The sequence below is a fragment of the Colobus angolensis genome, unplaced genomic scaffold (assembly GCF_000951035.1).
Source record: "Colobus angolensis palliatus isolate OR3802 unplaced genomic scaffold, Cang.pa_1.0 Scaffold11, whole genome shotgun sequence".
Classification (NCBI taxonomy): Eukaryota; Metazoa; Chordata; class Mammalia; order Primates; family Cercopithecidae; genus Colobus; species Colobus angolensis.
Genome location: NW_012112030.1, coordinates 8838994 through 8850218, shown reverse-complemented (window position 1 = coordinate 8850218; position 11225 = coordinate 8838994). Strand labels below are relative to the sequence as shown.

Genomic DNA, 11225 nt, shown 5'->3' with positions numbered 1-11225 from the left:
ATCCTTGATGACTAAGACAAATGAGAATGGCACACAAGTATATTCCCTTAGAGTATTTATTTATTTACTCTGTAACAGTTCACATTTTAAATAGTGCTTCCTGACAATATACCAGCTGGCTCTTCTCTAATAAGGGCAATAAGGATAGCAATTCACATTTGGGGGATAAGTTTCACCATACCACACATTTGGGGGATGGCAAAAATGGGGTCTAAGGAAAAGGGAGGGTACTTAAGGGAAAGAGGAGGCGAAGACCCTTGCATTTGCAGAAGTCATTCCTATTTCTCAGTAGTGGTCATTGGCTTTGCTGGCAACCCCACGATGGGATTAGAGAAAGAAAGGAGCATTTCCTATCTTAGACACCTGGGTGGGTGGCTGCCTGCAAGGAGAAGGAGGTTTAGGGACACATTTCACAAGAAACCAGCACCCACGTTGGTCAGATGAAGCTTCCTCAATTTTCAGCCACCACTTACACCTTTCTGTACCGGCTGCAAGAGGAAGAAGAAAACTAAGCGTGTAACGTTGTTTGGCAAGGAGAGATTCAAATTCATAGTCAAAAGAATCTATGTTAAGTTAGTTTGCAAATATACCATGAAGAATTCAGAGACATTAAGTTTTTCTAGCTTCCTCTCAACTCTTTCTGGGATTTGCCCTGCATAAACACAGTCCTCTCCCCAAACAATCCTACCAAAACAGGTCCTCATTAACAACTTCATGTTTCACTCCTGCATAGAGTGGCTGGCTTCCCAGAAAGCTTTAACATGACAGAGAACCAGGTAATGCCTGGACAGCTCAGTCAGACTACAGGACCACCACCCAAGTTTTGGGTGTTCAGCTGCCTATAAATTAATCCTTCAAATTCTATACTAAACCAAACTAGGTCCCAGGCCCTTATACTCAAGTAGATTCAAATCCCAGAAATTATCTGGAATCATTTCCATACTCTGGGAGTATCTTCTTAATCCCCCAAAGTCAAGCTGGACCCACAGATGACTTCCAAACTGTTGAAACCAAATTTGCCTTCAGGATCTTAAGGCAGAGGCACCCAGAAACCTGAGAAGGCCAATCTGAAGCCAGGCAACATGCCTGCTTGGATCTACTGCTACGAACCTCCTGTTACGTCATAATGCCTGTCAGTGGGCAATTAACAGAGATCCCTTTAAATCTGGACTTCGTAATTTTCTACAATCCTTTTACTAATACAAGCTAAAAGATACAAGCCCAGCCAGGCACAGTGGCTCACGCCTGTAATCCCAGCATTTTGGGAGGCAGGGGCAGGTGGATCATCTGAGGTCAGGAGTTCGTGACCAGCCTGGCCAACATGGTGAAACCCCATGTCTACTAAAAATACAAAAAAAAAAAAAAAAATTAGCCAGGTATGGTGGCAGGCACCTGTAGTCCCAGCTACTTGGGAGGCTGAGGCTGGAGAATCACTTGAACCCAGGAGGCGGAGGTTGCAGTGAGCCAAGATCGCGCCATTGCACTCCAGCCTGGGCAACAAGAGCAAAACTCTGTCTCAAAAAAAAAAAAGATACAAGCCCAGGTAAAGAGAGAACCTGAGCTGCACTCAGGGAAGACCTATCAAGGTTAGTCAAGAAGCAGTTTTCCATCCGCCAACGTTGAATTTTCTGCTATATAAACAATGACCTAAAAGTTTAAAGGAGAACTTAATTGAAGCAGCAGATTGATACAGCAGAAGGGAGGAGTAAGCACTGGAGATCATTCTAAATAACTTAACCATTTTAGAGTATTTACAGAAGAATTTTCCCAAAATACAAAGCTTCAAAGGCTCTATAGGAAAGGAGAGATGCAGGACAAAACGGTTGCATCCTGGACTCAAGTAGCAGAAGCAAAAGTCCAGAAACATATCCCTGAATAGAGGAGAAAGCAGAGTGAGGGGAGCTAAGGAGGATGCCCTATAGAAAAAGATGCAGAGAAGAGACAGAGCAGGATAAGGACATCAAAGGCTCCTGACTTCCAGTTCTCCTCTTAAGTTGAAGACAGCATGCAAACATACACTTCTGAGGTCGCCACAGAAAAAAAGATTATGACTGGCAGAACCATCAGAGCCACATATAACACAACATGTGGACTTGGTCAGAGATGGGTCACTCAGACTACATCCTCTTGCTCCCCTTGTGATAGGAATATGGTTATTCTTGTGGTCACTTGATAGACATGGATGGAAAATCTAAGGAAATAAGATATAAAACAAAAGAGATGAAAATACTTGGATAGCTAACTCAGTCTTCCACTATAAATCTTTCTCACTCTGTCTACAATTTGGAAGTAGCCAAGGTACAGGTGGGAAAGAATAAGGAGAGAAATAGTGGCCCTCAAAATTAGAGGTAGGGCATCTGGAAGTCTCAAAATGACCAAACAAACCAGATATATTTCAGAAGGACAGGAAACTGGATCCCTGAAACTTAGGACATACCTGGAAAATAACTTCACCACAACATTAAAAAATACACACACACAGCATAATGTACAACAAAATGTTTCCTAGTCATAGACTTCACTGGCTTTCCCAGCAAGACTTCATAAATTAGACATACCAAAAAAATAAAATACTTAAGAGATTCACATTTCCAAATGATCCACGCAGAGTTCCTAGCGGGGGTTAATGCAGGGACTGAAAAGGTAGGTAAGACACCCCAGCCAAATAGATCATGCTGCCGTCAAAGACTCCAACATGCCTTCCCAAGCCTTTACAACCATCAGGGAGGTGGTAAATGAGGATGAAGTCTTCTCTCCATAGAACTGATTTTACAGTGACAGGAGAGTAGAGAGGGCATCCACTCTGTTCATTTCTTCTGCAACTGAAGACTCCATCAGATTAGATCTATGGAAAAAGAGTTATCAGTGACTATTGTTTTTCATGGTAGAGATGTTCAAAGAAAAGCAGGAAAACTAAAGGTCAGAATATTCAACTATTTTCCTGACCTTTAGCCCCAATAGTCTGCAAACATCTCCTCCTTCCAGAAAGGCCCAGAAACTTTGTTATTTTCCATGATAAGCTTTTGAACTTTGAACTAGACTATAATATTTCTTGGGACTGGGGGTGGGAACATTAGCATTTTGAGCAAGATGACTCTTTGTAGTCTGTAACTGCTACAAGCCCTGCATGATGTTAGCATCACTAGCCCCAACCCAGAAAATACCAGTCGTAGCCACCCCTGTCAGTCATTGGGACAATAAAAACCTCGACCCCACATTGTCAAATGTCCCCTAAGGTAGATGCTATTATTTCCAGCTGAAAACAACTGAGAATTATTTCTTCATGGTCAGACAGGAAATAGTGTTGGTCCAAAACAACTGTCTTGATACACATCTACTCAAGAAAGTTCCCCATTCTGCCACTTTCTAAAGGACAAAGCTGGAATTGGTAGTATTTGTTCTAAACCCTCAAGAGGAACAATATTTCAGCAGCCACTCACCTCGTAGGGAGCTTCAACAAACTTGATCCTAGAGAGAAATCTTCGCAGCTCCCCACGGCCAATTTTGGGGGTAGACTCCTGTAGCTGAGCCATCTGGCCCTCCATTAGTGCCCACCGTAGACTAAGCTTGCTGACCACCAGGGCTGCTGGATGGCCTTTGGAGCTTGGACCTGTTGTCCTGGTAACATAAAAGGCATCTTTCCAGAGGTCGTTAATTCCAACTGAGGAAGGACAAAAACAAGAGCAGTTAACATGGACACATACCGTCTACTAACAGGAGAGGGGTTTGGTTCAACAATACATTTATTTACTCATTAGTTCACACAAGAAATGTACTGAGCACTGAATAAACAGAAGGCAGCGAGCTAGCCCACGAGTGCAAACTGGGGAAGGACCGGACGCCAGTAAAGCAGCACATTCTTCCTGGTCTTTGCACCTTTACTCCTCCGAAGCTATTTCCAAAAAACCCAACTCAGGAACTGAGAGAATGTGCCCCTTGTGGTGAGAATTCAGTAGAAAAGAGAGCCCGAAACGCTAGGGAGCTCGAGAATTCCCAGACTGTCAGTGCGCAGTCACAGAAGCGATTTACCTCGCCAGTGTTTATTTTGCCTCATCTTTAAAATACAAATTGTAATAAAAATGGTGTCAAGAGTCTTAATTACCATTATTTGATGTTCACTGAATATTTTATGCTCCTGTTGAAAAACCAGCTCACTCAGATCTAATCACAGGATTTTCCAAGCTCACACCTCCCTGCCCCCACCCCGCAACCAGTGGACAGGTGCGCCTGCAAGTTCCAGGTAAGCCCTGTTCTTCCTCATGTATCCCAATAAATCAAGAGAGCTACAAACGCCAGCTGCAGCCCAAGGCCAGTGAGTTTGTAAGTAGACAGCCAAGTCCATAAGTAGCAAGAGAATGTGGAAAGAAAGAAAGGAGATGCGGCCATCTAGTCCTCTTCCACTCCTGCACTCCCTGACCCCCCAACAGGAACAGCAGATTCCATGAGGGAAGGAATCGCTGAGAAGGAGATCTCCAGACAACCTAGACTAGCAGGCAGCAGAGGCTGCGATCCCAATGTTTTGGTTTTCTGAGTTGAGAGTCTCCCATATAGTATCCCATTTTATTGACAATGTTATTTAGACAGATATGTAAAGCAGAAGAACACTTCCAAAATGTTAATCGTGGTTATGAGTGGCCAGATTATGGCCAAGTTTTCTTTCTGCCTTTGATTTTTCTTCTTTCTCCAATTTCTATGCAAGGTGCATAGTTATATTCAAAAAAAGGTTTCTAAATCAGTGCCCTGGCAAAACACATTCTATCTCTATCATGTCCTCCCCAGTTAATTCCAAATCCTAATCTCTGAGTGGGTCAAGAAACTAGTCTTATTTGTAGTCCCAGCAGCTGGCACAGTGCCTGGCATAAATTGATGTTCATTAAATGTCTGCTGAAGGAGTGGCTGGATGAATCATCACCTTACACACTCTTTGGAATGGGACGCACTTTCACCTCCACATTCAGAGCATATGGGTTCTCACCCTGTGAGCCCAAGGCTTCCACCCAAAGGAGCATTCCAGAAAAGCCCGAGGCATCAGGGACACCAGGGAAAGTGCCCTGCTGCCGTCTGAGAAGCACACATCCTTCCCTGGGTGGGGCAATGGTCTTATCACACGCAGCCAGCACCTACTTTCCCACCATCTGTGTACACAGATTCCCGCTGGCACCGGGACTCACCCTCTGAAGCCGTCACTGTGCCGGTGGTGTTGGCCAGATCCAGAAGGATGGAGGAGAACGCAGGATGCAGGAGGTAAAGGTGGTGAAGGCTGGGCGGCTCAGTTCCTAGGATGATATCCTGACAATGAACCGCAAAAAGGAAGGGCAAAGGTAACTCTACAGTCCCACACATGACAGTCCACAGGTGAAAAGGCAGAGTAGAAAATGGTGATTACTCATTCCTCTCAGATGCTAATGCCTGAGCCTAACTACAAGAATGTGTTTGAAAGAAACTCCCCTGTATAAGAGACATATTTCAAAGGGCTCAAAATACTAATCACTAACTCTTTCAAACCACTATCTACAGCTGGAAAATGCTTTCTCCCTTTTAAAAAAAAAAAAAAGGCAGGCAGGCCAGGCACAGTGGCTCACGCCTATAATCCCAGCACTTTGGGAGGCTGAGGTGGGCAGATCACCTGAGGTCAGGAGTTCGAGACCAACCTGGCCAACATGGAGAAACCCTGTCTTTACTAAAAATACAAAAAAAAATGCTAGGCATGGTGGCACGTGCCTGTAGCCCCAGCTACTTGGGAGGCTGAGGCAGGAGAATCACTTGAACCCGGGAGGCAGAGGTTGCAGTGAGCCAAGATCGCACCACTGCACTCCAGCCTGGGTGACAGAGAGAGACTGTCACAAAAAAGGAAAAGAAAGAAAGAAAGAAGGAAAGGAAAGAAAAGAAAAGAAAGAGGCAATGTGCAGGCCCCAAGAGAGGAATCTGACATGGAGACTTCCCAGTCTTCTGCCCATGGAAGTACTAGAATACTGGTTCATCCCTTGCAGCAGATGGGGCCCTGTGGAGATGAAATCTATTTATGAAAACATGGTAAACCAAAGGTATTTCCTTTCACTGGTGTCAAAGCCAATTGCAAGCATCGGGCTAAAAATTACAAAAATCTTATCCATTCCTGAAATGAATGGAATGTTGACCAGACAGAGGCAAATCATCAATTATAAAACAAAAGTTCCAAGGTCTGAGTGTCAGTCTTCAAACTCTCTACAGCAGAAAAAATGCACATTGGGACTATCTTTATCAGTATGATTTCTATGGGGGGATGGGACTTGAGACTTGGCAGGTACATGAGTGTGCAGCTATGCAGCTGTTAAAGCACAGAAGTACACCCATGTGGGTTAGTAAGTGGCTGCTCTCCAGAACTTCCCAAGTGCCTCTCCTCCCCTGGGACTACCTTGGGCCTCCTGCAGTAGAGGAAATGGAAGCCCTGAGGGATGAATATTACCTCTGCTTCCATATGGCTACATGGGAAGAAGTCCCCAAGTGAGGAGAAGTGTGAGCAGGAAGCTTGCAACCTCATTCTCACCACATGCCCACAAAGCAGAAGATGGCATTTTCCACACCCCCTTAGGATCCCAGGTACAAAGGGACAGATCTCTGGCTCAGCTAACATGAGAAGAAAACAACCAAACACCTTCCTCACTGCCTACACAATGAACACAAATTTCTTAGCATGAAAAGCAGTCTTACACCATTTAACCAAAATATGCCTTTTCCAGACTAAACTGCAATGACTCACCTGCCCACCCCATGCTGCACAAATGTTTGATCATCACCCTCAATCCACGCTTCACCTTACTCTGCCTAACCGTTGCCAATCTTACTTGCCCCTTAGACTGTCTAACCACCCTCTCTACCCCATCTCCACACATTAAAACACTTATCCTTATGTGCCCACCTTGGCCCCCTCTTTGAGGAAAAGCTCCCTTATTACCCTAGGCAAAATTAATATCTCCTTTCTTTTGTGCTTCCATGTAAACTTACTTGTACCTCTATTAAAGCATTTGTAACATGGTGCTTTTTTTGTAGTTATTTATAGAAGACTACATTTGAGACTTATCTTGTCCAATACCCTCATTTTATTATACTAGGGGTCTTCAAAAAGTTCATGGAAATGCAGATTATGAAAAAACTACGCAAGGACTTCAAAATTCTTTTTGCACCAAGATAAACTCATACTAACTTGTTATAACATACCTGAACAGGAGCTAGTCTGAGGCACCAAGAAGGGTAAGATATCAGTTTCAAAAGAGCCTCTATCAAAGTAACTCGAATTCTGCCAAAAGGTTGAAGCAAGAACATGCATCAAATTTATGGTGAATTTTGGGTGGAAGAATGGTGAAATCATTGATGACTTCTGAAAAATGTATGATGACGATGCCGCAGAGAAATCAGCAGCTTAGACGTGGATAGCTCATTTTAACGAGGGACAAAATGATGTTGGAGATTAAACCCACAATGGCAGACCATCCTCATCAATTTATGAGGAAAAAATTCATCTTGTTCATGCCCTAACTGAAAAGAACCAATGATTAATAGCACAAACAATAGCCATCACTGAAGACACCTCAATTGGTTCAGCTTACATAATTTTGGTTGAAAAATTAAAGTTGAGCAAACTTTCCACTGGACGGGTGGCAAAACTGTTGGCCCATATTAGCTGCAGACAAAAGCAGGGCTTTCGATGGAAATTTTTAAAAAGTGGGATCAAGATCCTGGAAGCATGTCTTTGAAGATCTGTAGCAGGAGATGAAACATGGCTTTACCAGTGTGCTCCTGAAGGCAAAGCACAATGACTACAAGAGATGGAAGTGGTCCAGTCAAAGAAAAGTGGAAAGGTCAACAGCAAAAGTCATGGTGGTATTTTGGGGGGATGCCCAAGGCATTTTGCTTGTTGACTTTAGGGCTAAAGAATGATAACATTGGCCAGGTGTGGTGGCTCACACCTGCAATCCCAGCTCTTAGGGAGGCAGAGGCAGGAGGATAGCTTGAGCTCAGGAGTTCGAGGCCTGCCTGGGCAAGATCGTGAGACCCCATTCTCCACAAAAAGGAAAAAAAAAAAAAGACAAAAAAAGAATGATAACATCTGCTTAAAATAAAAGTGTTTGAGAAAGCCAAAGCTTTAGCAGAAAAGCACCTGGGAAAGCTTCACCAGAGAGTTCTTCTCCACCACAACAATGTTCCTACTCATTCCTCTCATCAAACAAGAGCAATTTTGTGAGTTTCAATGGGAAATCATGAGGCATCCACCTTATAGTTCTGAGTTAGCTCATTGTGACTTTCTTTAGTTTCCCAATCTTAAAAAATCTTTAAAGAGCTCTCATTTTTCTTCAGTTTATAATGTAAAAAAAGACTGCATTGACATGGTTAGATTCCCAGGACCCTCAGTTCTTTAGGGATGGACTAAATGGCTGGTATCAATGCTTACAAACTGTCTTGAACCTGATGGCGCTTATGTTAAGAAATAAAGTTCTTTTTTTTTTTTCTTTTTTGAGACGAAGTCTCCCACTGCCACCTGGGCTAGAGTGCAATGGCATGATCTCGGCTCACTGCAACCTCTGCCTCCCAGGTAGCTGGAATTACAGGTGCCCACCACCACACTTGGCTAATTTTTTGTATTTTCAGTAGAGACGAGGTTTCACTATGTTAGCCAGACTGGTCTCAAACTCTTGACCTCGTGATTCTCCCGCCTCGGCCTCCGAAAGTGATGGGATTACAGGCATGAGCCCCTGCGCCTGGCTGATACTTTTTATTTTTATATTTTAATAAAATTTTTCCATGAACTTTCTGAAGTCCCCTCATATGCGGGGAGGAAGTTAAAAAGTTAAGTAAATTGCCCATGGTCACATTGTTAGGGCATGTCAGAGTTAGAAATATAATCTAGATTTTGGGTAAATCTGATCCTCAAAATGAGTGAATATATTAGCATCTTCATTAACCATTAATGGATAAAGATCATGAGGCTCAGAGAAGTTGAGTGACTTGTTGACTGAGCCTGGTGGATGAATTCAGGATCCTGCCTTCATCAGGTTCCCCCCATTATCTGTGGACCATCTGTCTTCTCTAGAGAGCCAAGATTATTTTCAGTTTATCCTTAGATCCCTACAGAGATCACAGTGCCTGGCACACAGAAAGTGCTGAGTCAAGATGTGTTTCATTGAACTAGGTCAGGGTGGGTCTTACTAAAAACTCCCGGGTACCTAACACAGGTAGCACCCTGCCTCATCAACCCCATGAAAACACTGCAGTGTAACATTTAGGACTTTCTAAAATCTGCCTTCTAGGTGTCAGACCTTCTCTCCCATAGTTCCTCAAACGACCTCTCAGTTTTATGTGGTCAATGTCCCTCTCCAACTGCTGGCCACCCTCCCCCATACCTGTTCCTTCAGTCTCAGGGCATGCGCCTCAAAGCCCAGCCTTACCCCTCCCTGAAATTCTCTCTGCCCACTCCAGACCAGTCATAATGATTTCTCCTCTTCAACAATTGTAGCATATATGAATTGTCTGCAAATTTGGATCTAGTATCTTGGGAGGACTTTTTATTCTTTATTCAGCTTCCCCCGGTCAGTAGCCAGCAGTCGGGGGCTGTTGTCAGCATTCACATTCTCTGCTAAAAGGCAAAGGTGTGGCTCAGGAGGACACGGGGTTCCTGCTTTTCTCCAGCGAGTGCTGACTTGTTTCTACCCCAACCCCTTGGAAAGTGATGGATCAAATAACATCTCCAGAACACAGTCAGGCCTGCAGAGCAGCTGCCATCTGACAAAGTAAAAAAGGACCCTCCCAGGCTCACTCACGGAATTGGGAGATGCAGCTGACAGCCCTTCGGCCCAGAAGAGGAAGACAGACTTCCGGTCTGAAGTAACTGCTGAGGTGGCTGGCGTTTCTTTCATGTGACACGGAGCACGGTAACTCCAAACCACAGAGCCAGAGTCACCATCCACAACCATCATCTACAAAAGAGAAGACAGAGAATAAACATGGCCAGGCCTCAAAAAAGCAGCAGGCCCAGAAAATGCACACACAAAAATGTGCAGGTATTCAAACAACACAAATATTAACAGGTTGCGCTTTGAAGATGCAAGCAAACTGGGTGTTCAGAGAGCATGAATAATGGCTAAGGACCAGGACCTAAGCTTCTGCGGCCCTTGTTCCCATTTAATAGATTTCAAGAACTGCAAAGTTCTCAAGTGGAAAAGGGACATTCAAATCATGTAGTCCACCCCATTTTACAGGTGAGAAAAGCAGGATCTGAGAGACAGGAAGTGATGTGGACACAGGGCTTGTCCACGATTAGGACAGTCCTCAGAGAGACAGCAGCAACTCTGCAAATGCCAACAGCAGCACCTTATTCCCCACAACACAGCAGCCACTCAGAAAACAATGGCCCAGTGAACACTGTCCTCGGGCACGGTGTTCCCAGCTTTATGGATCTGACTCTTGGTGTCGTGGCATATGGACCTAGGGAAGTCTCAAATTTAAAGCAGCGCTGTTTAAACAGGCAAAAAAAATAATCCAAGAGGGAATTCATTGCTTAGTTGCATTTCTCAAAGCATAATGATGAAGGGGTTCAAATTCATAATCCCGGCATATGTCTGCTCTTCACCCTAAATGCCTCACAAATCTGGAACCTCTCATTTACCACAATCCCCAAGAAGTTCCCCAATTTCCTCTAGCCCAAGTGTCTTTACTCCCTCCTGCTCAGCGTCTCCACACTTCTATAAGGGGAGGACCTAACCTCTTTGGACAACTGCTTGCCCTATTCTTCCAGGCTCCTGAGTCCTGCCTTTCTGTGCCTATGCTCAGACTCTGCATCACACAAGTTCCTGGAACCAATCTGACAGAGACAAAGTCTTCTCAACCAGCAGAGAAAGAAAAACAGAGAAGCACTTTAAGATTCCCTTTGGCAGTCTTGGGGAAAAAAGAAGTTTAGAGACACTGCACTAAAAACTTGTATCCAGTCAAACACATATTTCATTTAACTGTCACAATAATCCTAAGACGGCAGGCAATATTATTACCCCTGTTTTATAAATGCAGAAACTGCAGCTAGGCGAGATTAGGTAATATGCCCAAGGTCTCCAATAAGTAATGGTGTCAGGATTAAAACCCAGGGCTGAAAGTCAGCATCTCCACCTTCAACCTACTATACCTACTATATACCCTTCTTCCATTGTCCTCCCAGCACCAGTGAAATCCCAATCCGTATCGGAAATTCCTTTGAATTA

General features: G+C 44.0%; 1 protein-coding gene across 1 annotated transcript in view; it reads right to left on the bottom strand.

The window, feature by feature from the left end:
* Positions 1-40: 40 nt before the first annotated feature.
* KIAA1467 (KIAA1467 ortholog) overlaps positions 41-11225 on the bottom strand; it is a 36827-nt gene continuing 25642 nt past the window's right edge. Inside the window, exons 10-13 of the mRNA XM_011953991.1 lie at positions 9795-9950; positions 5172-5289; positions 3441-3661; positions 41-2845 (exon numbers count right to left, since the gene is read on the bottom strand). Of these exons, the coding sequence (XP_011809381.1) occupies positions 2840-2845; positions 3441-3661; positions 5172-5289; positions 9795-9950 (501 nt within the window). The 3' untranslated portion in view covers positions 41-2839. The remainder of the gene's footprint in view (positions 2846-3440; positions 3662-5171; positions 5290-9794; positions 9951-11225) is intronic.